General features: G+C 49.8%; 4 protein-coding genes across 4 annotated transcripts; 2 read left to right on the top strand and 2 right to left on the bottom strand.

The window, feature by feature from the left end:
• The first annotated feature begins 824 nt into the window (after nucleotides 1-824).
• CSUI_000744 (serine threonine protein kinase) lies at nucleotides 825-5,497 on the top strand. The gene is made up of 8 exons (XM_068060975.1): nucleotides 825-940; nucleotides 1,045-1,117; nucleotides 1,693-1,786; nucleotides 2,480-2,614; nucleotides 3,003-3,148; nucleotides 3,728-3,859; nucleotides 4,627-4,746; nucleotides 5,375-5,497. Exons 1-8 carry the CDS (start codon nucleotides 849-851, stop codon nucleotides 5,432-5,434), a joined length of 852 nt encoding a protein of 283 aa, XP_067927048.1. The 5' UTR covers nucleotides 825-848; the 3' UTR covers nucleotides 5,435-5,497.
• Nucleotides 3,925-13,873, bottom strand: CSUI_000743 (zinc c3hc4 type (ring finger) domain-containing protein). The gene is made up of 4 exons (XM_068060974.1): nucleotides 11,433-13,873; nucleotides 9,793-11,077; nucleotides 8,537-9,030; nucleotides 3,925-7,784 (listed from the first exon to the last, which is right to left on the bottom strand). Exons 1-4 carry the CDS (start codon nucleotides 12,652-12,654, stop codon nucleotides 7,525-7,527), a joined length of 3,261 nt encoding a protein of 1,086 aa, XP_067927047.1. The 5' UTR covers nucleotides 12,655-13,873; the 3' UTR covers nucleotides 3,925-7,524.
• On the top strand, nucleotides 13,586-18,992 carry CSUI_000742 (microneme associated). The gene is made up of 4 exons (XM_068060973.1): nucleotides 13,586-16,412; nucleotides 17,088-17,368; nucleotides 17,673-17,781; nucleotides 18,474-18,992. The coding sequence occupies exons 1-4, from the start codon at nucleotides 14,568-14,570 to the stop codon at nucleotides 18,570-18,572; spliced, it is 2,334 nt and encodes a 777-aa protein (XP_067927046.1). The 5' UTR covers nucleotides 13,586-14,567; the 3' UTR covers nucleotides 18,573-18,992.
• A 1,734-nt stretch (nucleotides 18,993-20,726) lies between these two features.
• On the bottom strand, nucleotides 20,727-23,668 carry CSUI_000741 (katanin-like family protein; the record flags this gene model as incomplete). Its single annotated transcript, XM_068060972.1, has 7 exons — nucleotides 23,581-23,668; nucleotides 23,249-23,395; nucleotides 22,656-22,780; nucleotides 22,163-22,404; nucleotides 21,581-21,689; nucleotides 21,005-21,175; nucleotides 20,727-20,846 (listed from the first exon to the last, which is right to left on the bottom strand). The coding sequence occupies exons 1-7, from the start codon at nucleotides 23,618-23,620 to the stop codon at nucleotides 20,727-20,729; spliced, it is 954 nt and encodes a 317-aa protein (XP_067927045.1). The 5' UTR covers nucleotides 23,621-23,668.
• Nucleotides 23,669-26,296: the final 2,628 nt, after the last annotated feature.

The raw sequence follows: 26,296 nt of genomic DNA, 5'->3' as shown, positions 1-26,296 counted from the left end.
TTACCGTAATTGGTTTTTAGCATCTCAACCGATGCCGATCTTCTCCGCCGACAACGCGGACCAGCCACGACAGAACGCCCTTCTATTTATGAAGCACTTACTCCTAGATGATGCTCACCAGGCGGTGAGTCCCCCGAGAAGACGCTTCTGACGATCTGTCTGGTGAAAGAAGCGAGCACTCGCAAGCGGGTCACACAACTGCGTGTTCCTCTTCGAAGAACATCGAATGCTCGGTACGGATTTTGTGCTTTGCTTTCCGCGGTCTACAATATGCTGACTCCTGAGTTTCTGGTATGTATGGATAAACTTCCCTTCTTCCTTGTGACTGGTGACTTTCTTTTTTCTTTCCCCAGCAATAGCCTCTCCACGAGCTTACTGACATAAACAACTTAGACTGAACTGACACGCCAGCACAACCGTACGAAACTTCTGATGTGGGAAGACACACGGAGGATCACCTCCCGTCTCTACACAATAGTTCTTACTCTTGTTGTACGGAATTCCGTCCACGCGTCTTCATCTTAAAGAGGTCTTGCAAACTGGCGGCTTGGCAGGCAGGGGTGCAGTAGGAGGAATTCGTGATAAATAGTCTTCTCTCCCCTGCTTTTCTCCTTTAGACAGGTTCTTTTCTTTCGCTTGTTTGGCAGGCTTTTGATGATCTTTTGTCTCTGCCGAGGGTTTTCCTGTTGATGTCTCCTACTCCGCTGTCACTCCAAAACCAGAGAGGCTAGGCGACCGGTGAAATCACTTTTGTCTGCGAGACTCCGAGTTTCAACTGAAAACATCAAAAATCATTCGCTCGAACTCCTGCAGAGCCCTCGAAGGACAGAACTGTGAAGAAAGACAAGATGGCGAAAGTCGATCAGTACACCTGCATCAAAGAGATTGGGGAAGGGGCTTACGGGACTGCGTACTTAGCACAGGATGAGGAAGGGAACAAGTATGTGTGTAGCATTCACCGGCTCGAGTTTCCTGTCCGAAGACGAGAATCGCTAAGGGAGAATGGGTTCCATCTTTCCCTGTTTCTCTCTTTATTTCATTTAGGTGCGTTATCAAATCCATTGATGTGACACGAATGAGCCCAAAAGAACGACAATCCTGTATCACTGAGGTTCAGGTCAGTTCAACTCCGTCCTCTTTCCTCTTCTTGAGCGCTGTTCATCCGGAGGCTCTGCATACAATTTTTCCTCACCTTTTCCTCCTCAGTAAACCACTCATTTCTCTGTCCTCTTGTTTCACGGACAAATGCTCTTTCCCCTGGAGCAAATGGCCACTAAACTTCCTGTTTGGTGCCTAGCCAGTGACAAGAAGAACGGCTTCTATGCCAGTGCTTCTACTTCGTTCCTTCCAGTGGAACCGCTTAGCAGTCTCTTTGGAGAATACCGGTCTGTGTGGCCGTCTGACTCTTCACAACCGAACGATCAGCTCCTGGCCTCGGGCGACACTCTCGTGTCCGCCAAGAAAAGAAAATACATGTTGCTTGGCCTCATCTTGCCTTCTTGCTTTCTTTTCCCTGCAGTTTCCCTTGCAAGACACTTGCGAGGAGAGCCAGACCTCATAATTGTTCAAGTGAAGACGTGTTTTGGTTCATTACTGTTGCTCAGACTGAAGCCCCAAGAGAGAATCTAGATCGTTTTTTCCTGGCTGCATCGCTTCTCTATGAACTGTTTGTGTGTGTGCTTTTCTCTTCAGCTTCTTGCTCGGTTGGAACATCCTTTCGTAGTGAAGTATCTTGATAGTTTCATGGATGGGAATTTCTTGAAGATTGTCATGAACTATTGCGCAGGTAAGCCACCCCACGACTCCTTCAATAGTCGTCCCGCGGCCCCCTCCGCTCTCTCGGAGGCCTTCCGTCTGACGGGTTTCTATTCTTCAGGGCAGTTGCTTGTTCCACAGAGAGCAGGGAAACTAGTTTACGACCATCCACTCAGAAGCACGACAACCTATCCCAGTGGCTAGATAGCCTAACCAAGGCTTCGGAGCAGTCAAGAGCAACAGAGATCTGAGCGCCCTCCGACTCTTTCTTCTTAGTGAAGAATAGACGGGACGAGGCAAGCCGAAAACGTCTCTTCTAAGAGTGTAGCAGCTTCTACTATGTCACCCGGGAAAGCCACGGCGGGATGTTGCTCACTCAGTACTCTTCCCGTATCTCTAAGATAGCAACGTGGTCTTTCCAACTCCGGCGTGCGCGTTCCGGTAGTGCACGCTTCTTTCCAGTCTCGTTTTGAAAAGAAACACGACCTCCTATCAAGTCGCAAGAGAATCCCATCTTCCTAGAGGTTAATAATGAGTAGAAAACGACTCCTGGGGGAAAAGCAGAATGTCAGTCAGACTTTTCTCCTCGTTACTCCTTCCTGCCATATCCTATCCACGTCACCATTCCTACCTCCTGAGTCCGTTTCGAGGAGGTAAAAGGTATCTGTTATTTTCTCTCTTTTGTCTTCAATTGTCGCCTTCCTGGTGCGGATGTGTTCAATAGATGGAGATTTAGCAGGTGTGATTGACAAGAGGTGCCAGAGTCAGGTCCCCTTCAAAGAGTCGCAGATTCTCAGATGGCTTGCTCAGATTCTGATGGCTTTGAAACACATACACAGCCATAAGATCATTCATCGGGGTAAGTATGCTCTTCGTTTTTCGTGGTCGAGTTGGCTGGGTAGAAGCCAGTGAGCACTCTGCATTCTACACCGTACACACGGATAGATCTTCGGATGCACGGATGCCTGAATTTACGAGTGCCGCCTAGAGAGAACAGACACCTGTAATTGCCTATTCTTCATACGTACGCGCTAAAAAAGAGACCTTCTTCATCAGTTAGGGAGAGGCAGAAGGTAGAACAAGAAAGGTCTGCTAAGAGAAAGAAATCTATCGTCCCTTTGTCTCTCACGCTCAATTACTCCGGATAGGTAGGTGGATAATCACAGTCAGAAGAAATTTTTCAGTCTCGCTGCAGTAAACTGCCATCAGAAGCTATGATTTGGTTGTCTTTCTCTTTTTCGTCGTAGACATAAAAAGTCAGAATCTTCTAGTAGACTGGGATGGAAGAATTCGCCTGGCGGATTTCGGGATAAGTAAACTTCTTGATCATACGCAGGCTCAAGCCAAAACCTTCATCGGGAGCCCTTTTTATCTCAGTCCGGAGCTCTGCGCTGTAAGTTCATTCTTTCTAATTCTTAATTCCATGTTCGCTTTTTTCTTATCTTTTCATATAGTGAACGTGTCTATAGGTAGGTCGAGAGGCTTCCACGCTTCATCTATATAAAAACCAACTCTAGACCGCTACAACATCCACACTACCTTCATGGTTGTCCTTTTTATCACCCCGCTCCAGTTTGCATGTTTCATTCATTTTGAGACGCTTTGTCTAAAACACGGAAGTGACAACAGAAGCCTGCTGTGTCTCACTGTTTGTTTTACCGATGTATCCTAGGAATCCCTCGACCACATTGTCTACCTGTTCACGCTAAGGTAATGGATTTGTGTGCAGAGTCACCAACCTCCATGAACTGGCCGGAGGTTTCTCTCGCCTCTTCTTTGTTAGGATCTTAGCATTGTTTTCTACCGGACACTGTCATTTCATGCACGAAGTAGTCTCACTAGTGAGACTACTTCCATTCTTCCAGTAGCGTTGAGTGTTTTGCTTTCCCTCATTCTTCTCGAGGAGCGTGTTGTATGCTCATACCCGATAGGAAGGTATTCGCATCTTTAGCTGGCCATCTGCTGCGTGCAGGGGAAGCCGTACGCGACGGCAAGTGATATGTGGGCTGTAGGATGCGTCTTATATGAGCTAGCGACGTTTAAAACGCCCTTCCATATGGCGACAAGTCTGCCTGACCTGTGTTACAAGATTCAAAACATGCCGGTAAGTAAGCATCATGAGAAGAGAGAAGGGAAAGTCACTTACAAGCTCCCACACACTCACAGAGGAGGGAGGAAGAAGAAGAGAGACAGAGACAGAAAGTTATCTTCAGTGCACTGGTGACGCTTCGCATTTCTATCCCTCGTTCCTTTCCTCCTTCCCGTACCTCCTTCCTCTTTTTATCTCTCTTTTGTGCCTTCTCAGAGCAAGATCCACTCAAACTTTCGATGAACACTAAGTAATATAACGAAGCTATAGACATAGCAGGACCGCCGGTGTCATAAGTCATTGGAGACATACAGGGAAGGACTAGGGTGTCATTAGAGAAAGACGTTACACCACAGACGTCTTTTTGATACGAACCAGACGCGAGGAAATTTCTTCAAAAGATCACATTCATCGATGTAAGATAGTCGTTCTCTGTGATGAACAGGCATTCTACCAAACGAAATCGAAACAAAAGAAAACTTTGATCGATCTGTATATCTGTCTGTTGTCTCTCACCGTCGTCCAGTTGAATGTCCCTCACCCTCTTGTGTAGTCACGCATCCATCCCTGTTTCTGACATCTTCACTTCAGAAAAATGTCCTGTCGGTTTAGACGGAGAAACATATATACGTATTCGGTCCTAGCTAATACTCTCCACTCCTTCCTTCACAGAAACCCCTCGATCTGTAACGGGGATTCTCTTTCTACCTTGACTTTCTTTGCCTCTCTCCTTTCCTCCTCCGCCGTGATGAGAAACCTTCCTTGTTTGGTTCTGCTTTCAGATAGCTCCACTTCCTAAACACTACTCATCGGAAATTCAAGTTCTTGTCGACTTGATGCTTCATAGAGATCCAAGAAAACGCGCGACAGCCGGTCAGCTCCTTGAAAGGCCTTCCCTCCAGGTAAAAAAATTCTCGAAAGTGTTCCCCGTACAACATCCAGACGTATACACAGATCTGCTCGAGTTATGGAGAGATCCAAAGATACTCCAACGGAGAAGATAGCGTGGAGTCCACACCAAGTACGTACTGTGGTATGCCTATACGATGCACACATCTGAATAGATATACGGTTGGGTGTATAGTCATACACATGTACATGCACAGTAGTTGACGCGCGGGTCCAGCATGTCTGTCACTCTCCTGTCGGTTCTTCTCCCACTCTCTATAGATACTTAGAGGTGTCTAGTACGAATCAAACAAATAGACGGTGACGCGACGCTGGAGAGCACAAGGAGGTACCCCGATGTGTGTATTGTCCTTTCGATCGTCTCTATAGTTTACCGAAAGTTCGCATACAAGACCGTCAGTAGGTCCTCACCGTCTTTCCAGTCTATTGCTTGCTGTACCCAGAGTCATAAATATATACCACCTGCCTGTGTTCTGTACATGTAGAGACAGAGATGAAGATACAACGTAGCATCTTTCCCGAAGGCGACTTTCTCTGTGAAACCTCACCGGTCTCGTGTAGTCGTCGCGCCTCACCCCGGGAAAATTGGGAGACACACATCTCTCTCTGTTTTTCTTGTAGGGTGCTATCCGTGAAATGCTTCATGATACTCGCAGTATCAAAGGAGGCAAAACCCTCTGAAACTGCGATATCAAAGATTTCGAAAACTCCTAATTAACCATTCAGAAAAAAGAAAGAAAAGTGAGAGGCGAGGTCGCCATCACTGAATAGCTGCAATGGACCGTGGTCGAATCTTGTACGACAGGACAGCAGCAGTCCACTCCCGTTGATTCTTCTTCCACAGGACTTTCTCCCACTCTCCCTTACACATAAGAAAAACCCCAGCCTTCTCGTCGCGTTACTCATGTGAAAGAGATAAGACTCGTCTCTCCCGTTGCTTAAGAAAGTCGATTCTTCTTCCGTAAATTGTCCTGTGTGATACACTCGACACACATCTGTCCTGCTAGGCGCATGAGTAGATCGGCTGTCAATACCGAAAATCTCTTCATTCCGATTCTTGGGATTCTCACTTTTCTCTTCGCAATCTTAGCAAAGCCTGTTGTCTGTAACGAAAGAGTGGGAGTGAGTGAAGACTGGAGTAACACAACCTAGCGGTCTCTGAGTCCTCTTACTGTTGGTTCCTTCATGAATATTTCTCTGCGAAGTTCGTGAGCTGTACCGTTTTCTTCGCGTTGACGATTTGCCTATCTCTCTGTTAGAAATGGACGTCGTTAGAGTTTATATACGTCGTTCATGAAAATGAACCAATCCACGACAACGACTACTCAAAACGAGAGGGTGTAGGTACACCTCAAGTGACGTCAGAAAGTCAAGAGAGGAACACGTGGAAGTCTTTGAGCTATCGTTGAGCCTCGCTTCACGTCTGCAGAAAGAAAGATATCTTGAGTCCTGATAGTAAAGTGGAGATACGAAGAAACATTTCAGTCCGTCCATCGGTTCAAACCCCGGTTTCATTACGCCCAGGTGAACTGAAGGACAACATAAATCTCTCTCCAACTTCTTTTCTATTGTGCCGTCGAAAAGAAGAGGAGAACGGACGAGCTTTCCGCGAGCCTCTCTTACGAGAAAAAAAAACAAAAGATAGCTCATGAGAATCATGAGGTGTAACATAAGACTGCCGTACCGTCCGCCTCTGCTCCACGACTTCCATGAAGATACCCTCAAGAGCTCCATGCGACCGCAGTTCCTTTAGCAAAAACACGGGATCAATCTAAACTTGAAAAGGAAAGCTTTACACTAACGTCGCCATGCCTGGCGTCGACACCATATTCTTCTCTTCTAGTCTTGACTACACAGGAGAGGGTGATCTCTCTTCGTTTCCTTGTTATTTGGAGAATTCTCTGACAACGGAAACCGGTGAAGTCGTTGAAACGTATATAAGACCGATGAGTGTTTTCTTCTGCATAGAAGGAAACTGTCCAACGTGCAACGTGAGTGAGAACCTTTGAATATGAAACATAAATGCATCCGAGTCACCCACAGAGAAAAGCACTCTCTCCTGCTGCATCGCGGCTGCGTACCCTCTCTATCTAAAAAGGAATGTTACCTGAGCTTTGAAACGAAAACAATGAATTCCCTCCCCTCTCTTACTCCTTCAGCTGATGATACAGCGATAGACAAAAAAAATTCATACATATATACCAAGTTACCATAAATACAAAATCACATATCTGTATGTGTATATACAGGTGCAAAAGAACACTCAATTCAAAACACATTAGCGCATCACCCCTCTATCTGTTCATATATGTATCCTTGGAGAGATACACAAGCATCACAGATATCTATATACATCTACATATATATATATATACTTGTACCTTACACGCATGCTGTATCCACATAACTCTACGCACATATATGCATGTATGTGTACATGCCCTCATCATCTATATTTGTATGGATCACACGAGTGTAATCCCTACCGTGTGGGCTCACTTCCTGCTCAGAGATCAACCCCGTCTCCTACCAGAGGAGAAAAGAACACCCCACTACTGTACGAGACAACGGGATAGATCTCTTTTAACACGAAACTGAAAGGCCAGCCAACAACCGTGCAAGCCAAGGTGGAAAACTCAAGTGAAATCCTGGCACCGGCAGGAGAAAGGAAAACTTCATATAACAGTATCTCCATCAGAAATCATCACCTCACAACAGAAGAGAAGACAACGAACAACTTGAACAGCTTTCTTCCTTTCCTCTCAGGAGTCCTATGAAAGTTCACCACGCTGCTCAGACAGCGAAGATGTTGTGACAGCAGTCCTCCTTGATGTATTTCCATGAAGAGACGGACGAGGAGGTGGGGGAGGGCCAGGGACGGTCAAAACGTGAGAAGAAGTCAAGGATGAAGAAGATCGAGGAGGAGGCGGTGTCGGTCTGTCCGAGCTCGAAGGTCTGACGGAAGCTTCAGGATGAGAGTCTGTGGCAGTAGACGTTTCCGTTCTTCTTCTTCGACTACTTTCTCGTGCCTCTGCGGTTACGGCGGGACACGCAGGAGACATCAAAGAAGAGGAGAGATGAGGGAAGATTAGGGGAGACAAGAAGGTGATGCTAGAGCTCATACAAGGGGAGAGGCAAGAAGATAAATACGAAAGCGAATGAGGCAGCAAAGGAAGATAAAAAAGACGAGAGGATGAAAGAGAAAGAAGACGAGGAAAGAGGCACACCACAAAAGACGTGTTTCAGTGAGAGAAAGCGATGAGATTGAAGATGAAAAAGAAAGCAAGTGAAGGACAGGGAGAAAAGAATGAAGGAAAGAACGACCTTCTTACAGTGGCTGTGCAGACAGCAGCGACACACCGAAAAGTGAAAGAAAAGACATCCATCCCTGAGAGCACTTATGTGTTACTGCTTTATCGTTGAAAATTACTTCCTCTCTCGAGATCCAACTAAGTACGCAGACTGAGCATAACAGTCCGGTCTGACAGACACACATACTCCCTGTGTTATTCCACTACACAAGGATGAAAAGACATAAGTATTCATAAAGAAATTGGGACAACCATTTATTTACTCCTGTACACAGACATACCACCTCAAACTATCCAGACTGCTGAGTACACCACGACTATCGTGGATCTGTCTCTCTTGACTTCGCCTTGTACACACGAGAGGTTCAAGACTTCCTACAAGTTCCGATCCAATTCCTCTCCTCTGCAAGAGAGCCTGACAATAAACCTCAACCTCTTCGTGACTGCTTCGTGAATTTATTCCTCTACTTACCGCCTCGAAGGAGGTAATCAAGTGGACCTAGCACTGGCGTCATCGGTGAAGCTCGTGCTGCCGCTGATGCATCCAGGATTCCTCCGCCGGAAGCGGGCGTCACACGACTAATACGAGTAACTTCTGCTGGAGTTGGAGAAGACGTTTTCTTGAACTTATTTCCTTGTCTTGTTAATCTCTTTTTAAAGACAAAGGACACCGTATCTTCAGAGAAATATGACGTGCTTTCTGTACACCCCTCTGACCGCGACTCAAGGAGAGCCGTTTTCTGATCGGAGACACGGACAGGCGCTACGTCGTTGTTATTACACGTAGAAGAGGAAGAGGAAGCAGACGAAGAAAAAGAAGAAGGCAATGAAGAGGAAGAAGGTAAGAAAGAAGGACAGCCTTCTTTCGTTTTCTTCTTCTTTGGCGGCGGCCCTTGTCGCCATACAAGGATGGCTGTCACTGAACCACGACAGAGGGGGCATGTATCTCGGCCTTGATGAATCCATCTGAAGAAAAGAGAACAAAGACGAAGACGGAATACGAGCGATAGAGCAATACAAGACTATAATAGATACAATGGATGAACCCAAGCGAGATAAGCGGGCACCGGCATGTGTTTTGTCTTTTCGACTTCTTCTGGTAGACGACAGAAGCAGAAAGAGAAAGAAATCTCACTGCTCTACTACAAACAAGAGGAGGACAAGGTTCTGGCGCGTACCCGTATCAACTCTTGATTGAAAAAAGATGAAGACCAAGCATACGAAAAGGACGAAAGTGTCCGCTGGAATAGAATTAACATGGGTGTATCTACACCTCATTCCTTTGTCCATCACTGAACGGAAGGGAGATACCTCACAAAAAAGAAGTCGTCAGATAGACGAAGAAAGAGAAGACACGGCAGATTCTAAATGACCACACACATCCAGCGCGGAATGCTCCTCTAACCCATGCTGTCTCCTAGGAAAGAGGGCCGGCTTGCCCTCTACAGAACAGGTAGTATCTCTAGCTGCCCTATCCCATCCAGTTTCCGCTTTGCCCGTAGAACGACAGACATCTCTTTCCCTAGAACTAGTCTGCATGGCTCTCGACAACGAGAAACGGCAACTGGTGAAGAGAAAGAAAGAAAGAGTCTCTCTTTCCAGCCTCGGGAAGGCAGACGAAGATTGACGAAGCAAAGGCTTAGACAGAGAAGAAGGAGAAAAAAGAAAATGAAGTACGAGGGAGAAGAAGGACGTCAGCATGCTTAGTAGGTGTGAAGAGAGACTTACAAAGTAATGCACCCTTCGCAGAAGGCATGACTACAGTCTTCTATGCTAGCGGTTTCCTTAGCGATATCCAGCCTTGCCAAACACACAGCGCAAGTTTCTTCCTTCTGTAGATGGTACAGAAGACGGGAGGTCCTCCGACCTCTTGATCTAGAAGCTTCAGTATGATTCGCCCTTGCTCCGACTCGAGACGTTGTCTCTGATGAACTTCCATCGCCTTCCTCTTGTTCACTCGAACTTCGACCTCTTCTACGTTTCGGAGGGTACGCAGCTTTGCTACTACCACCCCTGCTTAAGTCTTGTGGAACCGACGAAGAAGATCCATCAGAAGAGGAAGAGAACGCCGACAACCCAGCTGACGAAGTCGTAGAGGAAGAAGAAGACGGATCATCATGCGCGGGAGACGGTAAGGCAGCTGAGCGGGGTGGAGAAGACCCCGGTCGAGGAGGAGCACTAGAAGACGAATGTGATGGAGACGGGACTAATGCTTCAGGTGAAGTCGTGATAGTGTGATCAGAAGAGGCGCCGCCATCATCAGCATTGACAGGTGGAGCAGAGGATGAAGAAGAAGAACGGGGAGAAGAAGTGACTGTCGATGCTTCCACAGAAGAGAGATCAGGCTGACGTTGAGAGGGTGAAGATGCATCTCTCCGGGCAGGAGAAAAATAGTCGTCAAGAGAGACAGAGAGATGAGGAGGAGGCCTTGTAGCAAGATGATGATTTGTACGTGATCGTGACCCCCCAGGAGTCTTTCCTACGTGCGTTCGGAGAGGATTGGCTTTCCCTTGGCCCCCTTCAGTTGAAAGAAGAGAAGACGTTAATTGCCGGGATGGGGAATTGACTGATGCATCGGCAGCGGTCGAAGAAGATGAGAATCCACTCCTTACAGGAGCAGGTGAAAGGACAGACGACGAACGTACAGAACGGCCAAGTAGTATAGACCCCCCAAGATCTCTACGATTCAATGGCCGTTGCCTCACACGTTCCACGTCTTCCTCTTCAAGTCTCCCAGTCAAGGAAGAAAAAGAAGGACCGGAAGAAATGACGGAAGCAACAGCAGGAATGAAAGGAGGGCTCAACCTCGGCCGGGAGGGTGGCGGAGCGATGGGTACACCATTCTGAGAAAGTGCGGTAGGCGTCGGTATGACAGCGGAGGAAGGATGACGTTCTGCTGATGCATCAGGAGTGGACGGGAAAGAAGAAGAAGAAGGAAGAAGAGGCAAACTCAATCGCAACTGAGAACAATCTCGCGCGCTTAATCGACTAGAGTTCTCTTGTCCTCCTCTCTCTACAGAAAAAAGACAAAAATGAAAAAAGCAGGCACCGACATAGAATCTCTCTTGTTGAGCCAGCACCTAAACCGGTTCGTTTTTCTGCACGGCTGACGGACAGACGGCAACGCAAAAGAAATGGAAACGGAAAAGTGTCATCTCAGCTACCACGGGGCCTTCCTCTCTCTTTTCCCTCTAAAAGAGAATGATAGGCTTCAGTGAGCTTATGTCTCCAAGGAACGCTTGACATATACCACAGCCGACCACTGCATGAAGCGGCATGACTGAATATGCATGATGTATGAATGTTGATAAACATTTCTATGTGTAGGCACGCATGTACGTGCACGTATGAATGGACGGTGATTTTACCCTGATCTCTTCTCCGTTGTGGATCTTCCTGTCGCACTCGGAGAGCAAGAAAGTCGTTCCAGTCCCCTGACGCGGGCAGAGGGGCGTCAAAAAAATCTGGAAGGTCATCTTCAAGTTCAAAGGGCTCATTCACCCGGGGCGCAGAAACCTCAGGAGGAGAAGGTCGTTCATCGCGTTGACGCAGAACGGCGTGCTCAGGTGATGACTGAGAATCTGTGGCTCCTACCTCTCCATTACGCGGTGTACCTACACTCGGATTTCCACGCCCAGGTGTACCTACACTCGGATTTCCACGCCCAGGTGTACCTACACAAGGACCTCCACGCCCAGGTGTACCTACACGCGGACCACCACGCCCAGGTGTACCTACACTCGGCCCTCCATGTCTAGGGGTACCTACACTCGGCCGTCCATGTTCAGGGGTACCTACACTCGGCCCTCCATGTGCAGGGGTACCTACACTCGGTCCGGGTGTACCTACAGCCCATCCCCCCTGCCCTCGTATACCTACGCTCTGCCCTTCATGTTCTGATGTACCCCAACTCCGCCCTCCACGCTCAGCTGTACCCAGACCCCGTCCTTCATGCTCAGGTGTCCTCGCACTCCGTCCCGCGTGACGTGATGTTTGTGCGCAGCCCCGCGGTTGCCTAAGAGGAGATAAAAGTCTCGCTTCCGTTACCAGTGGGACAGTTTGTCTTGACCTTCTTCCATCGTCACGATCCTGGCTCTCTCCACTCCTTTGTCGAGACGCGATCCCTCCTCGAGAAAGAGGCCCGGACGGAGAAGCACAGTTGGTGATGACTGGATTCTGGCTGCTCTGGTTTCCTAGAGCCGAGCTGCCTTCATGCATGAGTGGGGATGGATCTGTACTTCGTCTGACTGTAGGTGGAGTGGAAAGCTGATGTCCAGTTTGTGGCGTACGTACAGCCGACGTGGGTGTACTTACTACATGACGCAAGTATTCAGGCGTCTGAACACTGAGTACAGTATCAGCTGTATGACGCCCACTACCCACACTTTCAGGTGTACTCGGGCAGTTCCTTTCACGAGACAACGGGGTGACAGGACGTGACGCGTTCTCTCCAGCGTCTTGACTCAGTTCCTCAGCAAGCTGAACCGCCGTGAAAATATCGCCTAGTTCATCATCATCATCGTCGACCCCTTCCTCCTCTCCTCCTCGTCTTCTCCCGTCCAATAAGCTCCCTCCTTCACCTTCAGTCATCTCTTCTACTTCATGTCAAAAAGAGAGCAAACCGAAAGCTGAACGGCACCCGAAGGAGACGACCTACTACCGTATAATGAAGAAACCGGGGAATGTAGAAGGCGGTCTTTCCCAGCAGAACCCGCGACCCACCTCCTCCGTCATGAGGCTTCATAGTCTCACGTGCAGTGTAGCCGAGGGGATGTCTGTATGTATGTATGTATACAGCGTGAATAGAAATCCCGTCTTGACTTTAAGGCAGTGTAGTCTTTCCCATGTAATCCACTGCACCCCTCTGCTGTAGAGACGTGTCTCCTTTCTGAAGCTGGGAGGTAAGGAAGTCCCTAGTTTGTGCGTTACTTAAGACTGAAGACAAGAAGAAGTTTTACATCTGCTGGACAGGCTGAGAGGAACGGTCGCCAGGCCCTCATCCGCGCCCGTGCCGCGTGGCAGCGCGGAAATCCGGACCCCCACAGTAAGAAGAGAAGTGCCGGACGAAAAGTCTTTTCAGTGTCTCTCATGAGAACCCGGACAAAGGCGAGGAGACGAACAGGAGAAGTTTGGTCTTTCCAAATGAAGGAGAGAGACGCCAAAGAAAGCGAAAGATCCCAGAGCTAACCGAGAAGCCCGAGGGGGCGGCGGCTCGGTGAAGGATGAGTTTTTTCGTCCAAGGATGATAGACGGATCCTTCTTGCTTGAGCAATTGACCGGATAGAGAGCAAGAAAGAAAATCGTCGGACTGAAGAATGTCTGAAGATTGGGAGAATCCGATTGAGTCTTGCTGCTGTGTGTAGGTAGTAGAGGAAGGCAGGCGAATTCGTCTCGAACAAGAAGAAGGAAACTTCATTAGTCAAGCCGGAAGCCTCTACGTCGCTGTTGTTGTGGTAAATGAAAGAATCTCCGAAGTTTTCCTTTGAGAAGCAGTGCGAATCGATTTACTAACGGAACAGGTGAAGTGTCCTCACTCTCACCGTTCAATCGGGAGTCATCCCGTTTCTTCCTCCTGCCCTTCTGGTGCCGTCTCCCTTTTTGCATCTCTTCTTATGAGAAGAACCTCTACATACTTTGTTGGTTCTTCGGAGCAGCGAAACCCGTTCTCCATTTTTCTCGCTTGAGGGAGAAACGCTGTCAACAACAGATGAGGAGAAAAGGGATGAGTCGTGCTTGGCTGACCGAGTTTTTCACTCGGTAAGAAAGAAAAGTCTCCCTTCCCTTTGCGCGAAAGTTCTTTAGTCGAATTTTGTCCGGTTTAGAACTTCCAATCACTCTCCGATCATTGTTAGTCTGTTTTTCATCATTGGTCCCTCTGCCGTCCTTTCCGTCACCTCCTCTTTGCTTGCTGTCTCTTCTTTTCTCACGGCCCTTCCCTTTCCGTTTTTCTTGCTACATCTTGGTATCAAAAACAAACCGATCTCTGGCGGACGGGTGAAAGAAAATTGGTCTGAAATGGACTGCTACGTCACAAACTGTGCTTCTTCTGTTTCTTCATTTTCTGGTTCTCCGTTGTCGTACGCTCGACGTTGCTTCGAAGAGAAAGCGATGAAGACCTCCTCCTGTACGCTCTTCAAGTTTTAAGATGCCTCGTTCGCGGCTTGCTGTGTCTGGTCTCCTTAACGATTGCCTTTCTCCTTTCACCTTCTGTGTTAAACGGAGAACCCTTTACTATTCGGTGAACTCTAGGAGGGGGTTGGTGCTAAAATCGTCTGTAGATTCTTTGTTATCGGACCCTTGGATATGAGCTGAATATTCTTCCTGTCTAGCCCTCCACTGGGCATACTGCACCGATCCATCAATGAAACAGTTTCCGTGTACCAGGCCGACAGAAATAGGCAGGGTCTTGGCCTTGTTTTTTATCTAGAGTTTCTTCGAGAAAAGGAAACCGTTCCTTCTGGTTTCTATGGAAGTCGTGTCTGCGTCTAAGGGGAGTTCTCATCATGTTCAGTATTGTCTCTCGGCCGTGTGGAGATGATCTTGTCGGTATTTCTTCATCTGCGGGGACAAGACAAGAAATGACTGGCGTAACAGCCGGAGAAGACCTACAGCCATCCGGAGGGCGATCTCAACAGGAAGGTAAAGAACCAGCAGAAGAAAGAGAAGAGGCAGTAGGAAAGGAGAGTGTCCAGGTGTATAAACACCACTCCCAGGAAGCTTCCTCCTCTTCTTCGGACGACGAGGAATCTGAGAATGCTCTTTCTCCATGTGTCTCTTCTAAAACCTCTGAGGTAAGAACTTTTCTCTTCTCCTCTTCCTCGTCCTTTCCTGGTAGGGAAACAGCGGTCAATGGTGTCGTTGCTTTGAAGGATGAGAGAAAGGCGCAAAGTGCAAATCACGTAGAGGTGTTCTGTAGCGAGAAGTGTACCGAGGTAAGAGAAGGAGACCGTCATCATCAGAATAGAAAGGCAGCTTCTCTTGCTTCGTCTTTCTCCTCGGCTCAAGTCTTCGCTTCTTCATCTTCTCCGCACCTCCTCACTTCAACTTCTGCAATTCGTGTGAATTGTTCTCGTCCAAACTCCCCAGTGAAAGACGCCCGGGCGTTCGAACAAGAGGAGGGGAATCGAGGAACCTCCACTTTATCGCTATTAGGTGGTGCACGTACGGCACAGACTACACATAGTGACAGTACGCCGTACTCTTCATCTCTTGCTCGTAATACTGCATCTGGACAAGAACGACCTGATTCTTCTTCCTTCGGTGTAGCTGCAAAAACATCCTTTCTTCCACTTTCCGCTCCGGCTGTTCTCTCGTCTCTCTCTTCGTTAGAAACTTCGCAGAGCTCTTCCTCTCTTTATCCCGTAGCAGCGAGTCTGCCTGGAGGTGCAGGTTCACGGCGTCTCTCTCTAGATTCTCATTCATCTCTTGCACGTGTTCCTTGCTCCTCTTCTTCTTCCACTTTCTCTTCATCGTCTCCGTCGTTTGATTCTTCTGCAACTCCAGACAAGCAAAATTCTGCTGTCTTTCTTCCGTTCTTCTCTTCGTCTTCCTCCTTCTCTAAAGAAGGCCCTCTCACTCCAAGGGAGACAGCGTCTCCTGTCTCCTCCAGCTCGACTACGTCAACGTCTTTCAAATCAGCCCTAAGTATCAATCCCATAGGAAAGCTTCTGCAGCGGTTTGGTGAGACTGTATCGGCCCTTAAGAAGACATCGCCTCCCCCTTCCAGTCTCAAAAACCAAACTCAAGAAAGTGTACTCCCATTCCCTTCTGAGCGGAGTCGTAGTAGCTCTGCTGGTATTGGTAGAGCTCGATGTCTCGGAGATTCGCGTCTCTCTGAGTGTGGAGATCTGGAGGAGGAGGGACAGAGAGAGAGAGAGGGAGGCACGTTTTCCGCTAGAGAGAGTGAGCAACCCTTCAGCCAAGGAAGAGAACATTCAGGCCAGAAAAAAGAGAGGAGACAGGAGGGGAGACGAGTTCAGAAAAGATCAGAGTTTTTTTCGGGAGATGATTGTGTGCAGAAAAGAATGGAAGAGACGTCCGCGCCGAAAAGAAGTTTCTCTCAGACCCCGCCACCGTATAAGATTGAAGAGCCAGGCGATAGTAGAGAAGAGAAGTGGGATAGTTCAGCATCAGCAACAGGAGGAGACAAGAAGACAGATGATGAAAGCTCTCTTGTACCTCGACCGTATCAACATCCTTTTCTCTCCTCAGCCAGGCTTCCTTATATGCCTGGTGCGTATGAGTCTTCTGCGCTGTCCAGACATCCCATCATGAACCATAACACTCTAACTATGGCAGGAGGAAGTGGAGGAGGACGGGGATTTCCTTACTCTCCTGACGATTTCTACGTAAGGGACAAGAGATCTGTTTTCCTTCGTTTCAGTCTGGTGAACTCTTCTAGGAACGCGTGTTTGTACTTTGGTGTCATCTTCTCTCTTCTCAGCGTCTGTTCTCATGAAGTCAAAAACTGTCTCGCAGAAGAAGATAGGGAAAAAAGGAAGTCCTGGTTGAGTCTGCTGTCACCCCGCCACACCAATCTATCTCTGCCGGCCACCGTTCGGATCTCAGCTAATAGTAAAGTCAGCTCTGTTGCAGGCTTTACTGCGATAGATAGATAGATAGGGGCCCTGAATATAGAAGAAGAATCGTTTAGATGCTAGGCGCATTTTGATCGTGATAGATATCCGCTTGTGTTCTCTGTAGCTTCAATTTCAAATAGTGTGCGTGTCATTCATCCCGATTCTTCAGTCGCGCTTTTTTCCTCGTGTTTGTTCTTCTTTCCGACAGTCCATCTTCCTCTACTTTCGTTTGTTCAAAGGGAATCATACTATCGTTCACTGCTTCTCATCAATCTTTCGAGATAGGTTCTTTTCTATGTCGTTTTTCCAGTCTTGATGACTCTTCTTTCCTGCAAACAGTCATCTCCTCCGAAGCCGAAGCCAACGCACGCTGAGTTATGTTCGGGTGTATATATTACATAAAACACGTAGTCGTTGTAGTCTTTCATCATTCTCTTCCTTCAGCTGGCTTCGTCGTCGTCCGCGTCTTCTCCGCCTCCGCCACCTTTTCCAGTCGAGAGTCATCGAGCTCATATGCTGATGCTGATGGAACTTCAACGTCTACGAGGAGAAATGCTACACCTACAGCTAGCTACGGCTGCTGCATCGAAGCCTTTACCTCCTCCTAATATCATTATACAAAACAAGACGGAAGTGGCATCTACCACAGAGTCGAACCTTCAGAATTTGTCTCACCGAGATGATCGGGAGAACAAATCTAGTCCGTTCTTTGATTGGGTTTCCAGGTCAGTCAGTACACATAAAACCACTCAAGCATGGTGCAGATTTCCTTTTTCACACAGGTACTCACGTACATACATTCGTACATCACGTATGCGTGCATAGTTTCGCTTTGTTCGGGAGGTTCATGCAAGATGACCGAAGGAAGGAAGACCGAAGAGTTACAAGCTTTCTGTATGGTCTTTCATCTCACCTCTCTGGAAGTCATTCTTCTCGAAGAGCAGCACCCGCTGGGTTATGTGCCTTTTCTACCATTCGTTCGTCCTTCAAGAAATGTCTCTTTCTTCTTTTTCTTCCGCCCTCCTTCAGGTTCTTCAGTAGTCGTTTGAATCAGCTCATCGCTCTTTGTAGTGTGGGCTTAGGATGCTACATGCTGTTGGAGCACTGGAGACATAGCTGGAGAATGGCTCAGTTGCGGGTAGGTAGGGTTCGTGGTGGTGATTTCGGGGAGGAAGAGGAGGAAGAGGAAGAAGAGAAGTGTTCTCTTTTGTTGTTTGCATGGAGCTCTGTCGTCTGCCTCCTGACCACGACGACTACTGTTCCTAGCAGGACAGAGGGGGGGAGGGAGCGGAGGAGCCAAGCGGGAGTGGTAATGACAGTTCTTGTTGCGTGTGAACTGAGGGGGGTACTCGAGTCTTTGTTTAGAGAGGGAGGAAGCTGGTTAGGAGGTCCGTTGATTTGATATTGCGTTCCCTGTCTCCCCGGTTAGGTGTGTTGGGTACAGTGAGCGTCAGTGAGGCGTTCGAATCCTTCATAGTGTTTCTGTACAAGACAGTAAAATGTGGTGTTCGCCAAGGAGAAGCTTTAGTTTCTTATTGGTGAGATCTTGAGTCGACACAAAGGCGCGCTGAGAGATACGTTCTCTTTGCCGTGTAGCGACTCGAATGCGGTTGTTTCCTTTCGGTCCCATCTGTAGGTACACTCGACTTCCATGTCTTCACGTGTTACGATATTACGGTGCCGGGCTTGTCCGATATATGTCAAGTGCTCCCAGACTGGAGGACTGGGCTCCATCTATTTTGTCGGCGTCGGTTCATGTTTGTTTTCATTTACTTCGCATCATGAAGCCGTCAGATACTCGTCATGCTTTTGTTTCTTTCTCTTCTACAGAGACGAGTAGACAGTAATATTTTGCTACGAGGAGTCCAGATGCTGGAGGAGACCATAGGAGTTCGAAGGCCTACTACTTCTTCACCTTCTTTCTTCTAATTCATAAATGCATCTCCGCTGGTCTCTACACCAACGTTAACTCTATCCACACGGGTAACTAGCGGAGTCACATGACACACAGCAAGACGAAGGGAGAATATCTCTGAAACAGAACAAGAGAAGCGGAGGACCAATGTTGTTTGAACTGTCTTTTTGTTGCACGGCTTCCATTTCCTCTTCTTTTCCGGAACTCGTTCTCAAGAGTGACATTTTAACCAATCCTTCTTACGAAGTCCGGTTTTCTGTTCGTTGCTGACTCGTTTCTACTGTTCTTCAGCTTTGCCTCTCTTCTCTCGAATTGCGCTTTCTCTGCGTGAGCGTTCTTTTTCCGGTGTTCAAACTCGAGAGGTGGTCGTCCCCGCGTTTACTCATGAAGTATGCGCTGTTTGTTTATCGGAGTAAAGTGGAACCGTCTGGAGCCGAGCAGTTTGTTTGCATGCGTGGAAGTGTGAGGCCTCCTTCACCTGCGTTACATGGAATCTCTCTTCTCGCTTGTTATCGTGACAAGCAATTTGTACTAACGCCTCCCGTGACGGCAGAACGACTACATCGGGTACGAAGCTTTGTATAGACTTCTCAGCACAGAGTGGCGCGGCAACAGAGATAAAACGTGGTACAAAGGCGGGAGGGGCGATAGCGGTAGTCGTTAGGTTCGTCAGCCGTAGTGGGTAGTGTACTGTAGCTTGTGTAGCTCTTCAAGGAGAGATTCACGACGGCAGTTATTTTTCTGCCGTGGGAGATATTGGCTCGGACAGCAAGTCTCCGTCCCTAGTGTACCGCTTTTTCTCTCTGTCCTGCAAACTGTTGTTGGCATGCTGAGACGAAGCTTCGCTAGTCTCCCCGCGACTTCGTTACCCGTTCACCCCGTTTTCCGGTATATCGCGGAATTCGCTCGTTGCTTAGCTCTGCTTTTGCATGTAGAACTGCGTCACTATTGTCGCAGGACGCAAATCCGGTGAAGATCAAAGACCCCAGATACTAGTTGAGAGACTTGGCGCTCGGCTCTCGTTTCGAGCAAAGTTTTGCACAGTCTCCAAGCACAGATTGGGAAAATTCGCACAACCTCCGAGAGGAGCGCTCAAGAGGCGATTGCAAGCGCACTGTTTACGCTTGGCACCTAACTTTGGGCTCCCACTTTTCCCACCCATGAGTGAACGCCGGGCTTGGTGTGAAGCCGTAGCTCGCAATCTGTTTTTCCGCTTAAGAGAAAACACACTCAAATACTTGACTTGCTCCAGCTCGTGGGTTTCAGACAGTCTTCAGGAGTTCTCTCGCTTATCAGACAGACACGCAGCCAAAAGAAGTGGTCTCCACGCGGACACGGCACCCCATCTTGGGGTGCGAACAAATAAAGTTCTGTACGGGGAGGTCTTCTCTAAGAATCCATCATGTCTAGTCACCAAAAACAAAGAGCTGCATGACTGTGTCCTTTCTGAGGCTCTGATTCTTCAATTCCGACTTATATCTCCTCTGGGACGACAGAGAGTGGTTGGACATGCCGGCGAAGCCGGTCCTGGCTCTCTCCTAGGCGGGGGAAGAGCAGAAGGCAGAGGCGACGTTGCCGGTTAGCGAGAGGACTTAGTTTGTGAGTGGAAGGGGAGGGGACGGGAGGATAGCAGATCTGCTTGCCCGTGCGGACCCCGGCCCAATCATGTGCCTTGTTCCAAGACAGAGAGTGTTAGGTGCCTCCAGCGGAAGCAGCACATACCCGGTAAGAACGGGCGGCGCGCCTGCTACCAAGCCAGGACTTGCGTGCGAGTTGAGGAGCCGCAGCGGTGAGGTATGTTGATAACACTTTGGCCAACTGTGTTGTCTGCCTTGAGGATATGGACGGCAAACAGCAAAGCGACCACGCAGGTCCACGCCTGGGTCCGGAACCTGAAGTCTTGCTCGTGAAGACAGAGGAAGGAGGTAGTGCTCTTTCTTTGCCGCGCTCTCAAGGCAAAAGGGTGCCCGTGCACTTCCCAGTTTGCTGGCCGCTGTTCTTGCACCTGAACTGTCGGTCTGTGCCACCCCGAAGTGTAGTAGACCTTCCAATAGATTAGAACTGAGCCTGTCCGTAGCTAACCTCTTGAGGAACTTGCTGGCCCAAGTACGCACTACTATGTCCGTGTGCACGGAGCAGCGTCATCGCGCGCCACTGCTATGGCCTTATTATTCACTTCCGAACTGAGCATTCCAGTCTACAAATTTCTGGATTTCCGCGGAGATGGTTGAAGGATTGGCTTTTTCCAAGGCCTGTTCGAAGTCTCGCATCGTCACCTGAGTCGCTTGCTGCAAAAGAAGAAAAACCAACCAAACAATACAGACACGCAACACTACACATACAAAGTTTGGTCGTGCACTGCTCGGAGGCAGATCTCTGTTATCTGTTATGCGGCCGATGACATCGGTTCGTCCTCATTGTGTGCATCCACCTTCTGTAGACGCACCTCGTCGAGAGCACCGTCTGATCGTTTTCTTTGGATTTCCTCGAGGCTCAGGTTCTCAACCAGGCGCCGTAGCGGGTTCATGCACGCTTCGCGGCAGAGCTGATGCAAGTCGGCCCCGGAGAACAGTTCTGTCCGCGAAGCTACTTCTTTAAGGTCCACGTCTTGCGCCACCTGCAGATGTGTCACAGAACCCTTCGTCCCTTCAGGGGTGTCCAAGCCAAAGAAGTTTGTGTCCCAGATGGGCCCGAGGATGCCGGGCCAAGGCTCCGCGGAGTTCCAGTGTAGACCGAGAAGAAAAACCCTCGCAACTTCAGGCTGACCCGGAGCGAGACTGCTGATTCTGTCAAACTCGGTAGTGGGGGCGCAAATCAAGAGCGAGACTCCATGGTATCCCATTGTATGCTGCGATGCTTATGTAACTATTATTGGGTGGTACTGCAACAATTCACGTCACTTCACCGGGTTCAAGTTTCGGGAAATCTCTCTGTTGGCATTCACGGGCTCGCGCAAGCATGTCTTGAAGCTGAACTGCCGGTGAAAACGCGAGCGTGGTATAGACTCTGGCGCGAACCTTACTGGAATATCTTGCATATGGATTCGAAGCATCTCAACTCTCCCATTCTCGTCGGGTAGGGGCGTGTATATTCGTTTCTCCAAACGTCGACGCAAAGCAACATCGATATCCCTGCCACAAGCAGCATGGCCCCACCTCGATCCTCGGGGAGACGTGACTTCTAGAGACGCACGTAGAACGGTCTGATCGTAGGACAGTGAATCGTTGCAAGCTTCTACCGTAGCGTTGAGCTCTTATCAGGCACCAAGCTGTGAATGATCAGTCCCGCGCGAGATTCACCTGTGCCGCGCATTCGCCGTGTCTTATGCAGTGAGCCAGTAGTGTTGGAGGGCCGGCGCTGGCAGTGACTTCTGGCTAGAGAGACACCAGAAGAATGGTATCCGCGCCCATCAGTTGCGGCTGACCCACAACTAGACATGTTCGCCCAGAGTTGCCGGGTGGCACCTGCACATTGTTCGCCCGCTGTTGCGGGGCGACACCTACAGATGTTTGCCCAGAGTTGCGGGGTGGCACCTGGAGAAGGTCGCCTGGAGTTGCGGGGAGAATATAAGGAAGTAGCAGGCGACATCACCGGAGAAACCTACCATGGCGTGTTTGATGTGGCGAGCACCATGACGTGATCAGCCGGGAGCTGGCTGTCGGCCACTCCTCTGGTTGCGCTATTACGCTGAAAATTCTTCCTGTCACCGGCGAGTCCGTCAAGCTGAACAAGTAGTTCAGCTTTTGCTCTTCTGGAGGCCTCATGTTCGGACGCACTTCCCCGTTTAGACATGAGAGCATCGATTTCGTCAAAGAACACGATGGACGGTCCTCGCGCCCGGGCCATCTGTATGGAACAACCCGCACACAGCAATGTCTGCGGCCGGCCTGTGCGCACGAAGACCTCTGAGTATGCGTCTGTACGCGTGTATCTGTCCCGTGCCTTCTCTCTCTCTCCCGCCTTTGTCGTACCGACGCCACGGACCTCTGAAGGTGTCCCAACGTTGGTCGCAGCGTGATCGCTGCGTCTCGAGACTCGCCAGGGCCAGGCCGGACGAGTTCTTTCACTGACACTGTCCAGGCTGATAGGACTTGTACCTGGAATAATGTCCGAATAAGCTTTTCGGATTCGCCACGCCATTTGGACGTTAAGGTTGCCACTGAACAGTTGAAGAATGTCCACTGTGTGGCCGCGGCAACTGCCCTCGCCAACAGCGTTTTGCCTGTCCGAGGACAACGCGAAGATCGATCATGGCTGGCGTTGCGCAAGTAAAAAGTTGAGAAATAGGAGCCAGCAGCTTCAGGAGTATTGGAGAGGCTTGCAGAAATCAGCTGTCGATAGTGCATCTGCTAGGAACTGGTAAACTTTCTGCAGGGTCAGTTTTTTAAGCGCTCTCCGCGGGGCCGGCCCGTCACCCCGGTGGTCACCTGTTCTTCAGTCACAGGGGCCCAAAAAGCGAGGAAGCCAACCCCCGCTGGGGGATCGACAGGAGAGAGCTACATGGCCACACGGACATTTCAACTTAGTTGGGTGGAGTCGTACTTGTCTCCCTCCGACTGTCGGCGGAAGCCTTGGGGGCCGCAGCAGCGCGGCAGGTGTGCGCAACAAGACTCGTCCGAGGCTTGGCGTCATCTGAGCGCCACAGATTTCATCTTCGGGTGACTCGAACCTGTTTCCTTTTCTGACGCACCTGTGCCTGGAGGCCCGAAGAGCAAGACGCCCTTCCAGGGGCTGCGTATGCCGGTGAACACCTCGGGCAGCAACGCGGGCAGAATCACAGCCTCTCTAAGAAGTCGTTTAACATTGTCGAGCCCCGCGATGTCGTCGAAGGGGACATCTGTAGAGTCAACGCGCGCCAGGATAGCAGGAGACATGTTGAGGAGGACAATGTTCCGCTGCTAGTTGTTAGCCGACAGCGCAAGTGACAACCTGCTTGAGCACGCGTTGAAGTAGGCGAGACTTGCCCGCGTTTTCCCACTCTGGCTGCCACACACGGAGTGAAACGCCAAAGCACGGCCTTACGGCAGAAGTCTCGGAGTATATCCTTCTCGATCATTGACATCAGTTCCAGTTCCTCTTCTCTGTGGGTCTCGCGCTCCGCCACTCTGTAGCATTAGGCAGTTCAAGGCCATGCCTAACTGTGTCCGGCTTAAGATGGAATTCGACCTGGAAATTTTCTGGCTCATGAAACGGGCGACTCGCTCCTAGCGGGTGGTCTACTCCATCATCTAAAACACGGCCCAAGGTGTACAACACCGGGGACAAAGAGGGATGCGAGCGTGTTGCAGTGAGACTGCGAAGATCGTTCGGTGCCTTAGTCTGCTGGCACCTCGGTTCAGAAGCGGTCCCATCGAACCCCAGCTGATAGTGGAAGTCTGTGTGACAGAGACAGTGCGGCGAATACTTTGCCAGCAGTCCGCCGTCTTGGCAGTTCTCTTCGTAGGAGAGACCTCTACAAGCGACACCGCTCAAACCGCAATGGCACCCTGCAGCAACAGCACAGGACACATGGAAACCTTGGGATGAGACCTGTCTGGATCGCGCGAGACCCGAAGGCCAGCATCAGACGGCTACTAAGGAAAACTCGGGCGTCGACCAGCACGGCAGCTGAAGAAAAAGCAGCGGGGTTCTCAACTCGTAACGGCCGCGGAGCATCGCCTTTGACAAGTACGACTACCAGACGGCGACGTGATTCGTTTTCGCTATTCTCTCCGACATCTATCGAAGGTCCCTTCTGGGCCAGGCGCGTGCAGATGGTTCTCTTGTTGAGTGAGCCCGTGAAACTAACTTCTCTCCCATACGTTGTGCACTCTTCGTCGGTGCACCACACCCCCAGACGAGGGCTTGAATGTATATCTTGCCCTCACCGGCACGGAATGGAGGGCAGTCTGTAGTTAAAGTGAACTTGGACACGACTGCTCGTGTCCGGCCATAGACGGCGACTCCGACGCCCCGAGTATAAGACGTCTCCCCGAACAGCGCAGGCCACCTGCCTGCATACAGATTGTCTGTCACCTGCGTATCATTTATCTGAACGCTAGTATCACACACCAGTCCGAGGAGTCGACGCCGCAGGGCCACGGGTCATGATCACTTCAGAGACCGAGCAAGTCACGCCGGTTTGTGGTGTCCTCCCAAGAAATCCGTTGCTGCTGGCCCTCTTTTCCAGATCATCTTTAAGGGCTAAGGCTGACGGTTACTGATGGCAAACATCTATCGGTTGCTGACTGTAGCAGTCGTCTGGTGTCCGGTCTTTTATCGAAAAAGAGCCGGGCTGAAAGCCGCTCGCCTCGGAGGGCGCGATACACTACGACAGCGGAACGCGGTAAGTGGCCGAATGGCAAAGCAACACACGAGCGCTTCTTTCCGGACATGAAAGGGGTTACTCCTCGGCCATTCTAAAATGTGTGCTAGCGAATGCCCACAACGTCAACAAGCGTTCAGGGGGTCGTGGGTCTACGGAGCAGTTCCTATTCCTCGTTCTGCTACGACTTTCGCCATGCCCTCTGACTTCGCGGGGCACCCCTAACTATGAGTTCCGAGGACCGGAGTGCCCGGCGCTAACCTGATGACATCATTATGGTAGAACACACGCACCGACAGCGGCTGGTTAGGTTGCAACTCGGCCACGCTGGCGGCCGTCTGCAAGCAATGACAGTGGTCGAGAAAAAAAACAAAGAAACGTGACCTCTCAGGTGATGCGTGTATTAACTTGTGTGTGCCCCGACTGAGGCCGGTCCTGACAGCGCAGTGAGGTGTCTCACGGGACAAGCGATGCAGTGTCGTACTAGCCCGGGACACCCGCGAAGCCCGATTGATCACAGCGCGAGCAGCGGGAGACGCGCGAGGGCATGTTCATGACTCACCCTACCTGCAGGACACGTAAACTTCCCCCGATTTTATAGCTTTCGACCCGATATTCCCTGAGTGTCAAGAGAAGAACGGGTGACCAGAAAGAGATTGCCCCGGTCTTGCGGCATCGTGCCGGCCTTGACCTTCAGTCAGAAGTTGCACAGGTGCCGCCTCTGGGCCCGAGCGTCAAAGGCTTACTTCGTGGAGCAGTTCAGATGTAGGGCGCAGAAGTCACAGGTTCCTGTGACGTCCCCGGCCTGCGCAGAAAACATCCTAGCAAAGTACATCAGGCCAGTACGCGTCTAGGAGCGAAGGTGCGGGTCCTACTCAACAGCTCGCCGAAGTTTTTACCTCGCCTCCGTCGAAGTCGGGCATCATGGGATCCAAAATACACTGGGTAGAGCACCGTGACATGTATGCCGCGTGTATCCCGTGAGTGAGTGGGCACTGGTACTCATGGGTTTTCAAGGAAAGGATCTCTGGCAACCCACACTTGCTTACAGCGGAACACTGTAGAGAAATTCTTCAAGTGTGAGGGAGAAACAGATGGAACCTGCATGCTATGTTGCCGGACCCCCTTGTTTGTTTTGAGCGTCTCTCTCTAAGCTACTGCGAGAGAAAGCAATAGACGTAGAAGAAACGGGTGAAGCGGTACTATCTCCGGCCTGATATATAACAGGGGGCTGTAGCACATACTTTCATTACATCTAACATACAACGAAGGTGGCCTACAAAGTTATGTGTGTCTTGTACGCCATACACATAGCTTTGTAGTCGTCAACGTGCGTTTAAGTCCCCCCGGCGCTTGGCGGGCTAAGAAAGGGGTACCGACCTTGACAACGTCGAAAACAATGAAGAGGGCTTGGCCGTCAAGCTGGCCAGAAGG

The sequence above is a fragment of the Cystoisospora suis genome (genome assembly GCF_002600585.1).
Source record: "Cystoisospora suis strain Wien I chromosome Unknown contig_290, whole genome shotgun sequence".
NCBI lineage: Eukaryota > Apicomplexa > Conoidasida > Eucoccidiorida > Sarcocystidae > Cystoisospora > Cystoisospora suis.
Note: the sequence above shows the minus strand (reverse complement) of the source record. Positions and strands in the feature narration are given on the sequence as shown.

Coding starts and splice junctions, on each gene's coding strand:
- CSUI_000744 (XM_068060975.1), top strand. CDS start 849: ATGGCGAAAGTCGATCAGTACACCTGCATCAAAGAGATTGGGGAAGGG. Junction 941..1,044: donor CAGGATGAGGAAGGGAACAA/GTATGTGTGTAG, acceptor TATTTCATTTAG/GTGCGTTATCAAATCCATTG. Junction 2,615..3,002: donor CCATAAGATCATTCATCGGG/GTAAGTATGCTC, acceptor TTTTCGTCGTAG/ACATAAAAAGTCAGAATCTT.
- CSUI_000743 (XM_068060974.1), bottom strand. CDS start 12,654: ATGACTGAAGGTGAAGGAGGGAGCTTATTGGACGGGAGAAGACGAGGA. Junction 11,078..11,432: donor ACAACGGAGAAGAGATCAGG/GTAAAATCACCG, acceptor TTTTTTCTGTAG/AGAGAGGAGGACAAGAGAAC. Junction 7,785..8,536: donor TGATTACCTCCTTCGAGGCG/GTAAGTAGAGGA, acceptor CCGTAACCGCAG/AGGCACGAGAAAGTAGTCGA.
- CSUI_000742 (XM_068060973.1), top strand. CDS start 14,568: ATGTTCAGTATTGTCTCTCGGCCGTGTGGAGATGATCTTGTCGGTATT. Junction 17,369..17,672: donor TTCTTTGATTGGGTTTCCAG/GTCAGTCAGTAC, acceptor GCCCTCCTTCAG/GTTCTTCAGTAGTCGTTTGA. Junction 17,782..18,473: donor GGAGAATGGCTCAGTTGCGG/GTAGGTAGGGTT, acceptor TCTCTTCTACAG/AGACGAGTAGACAGTAATAT.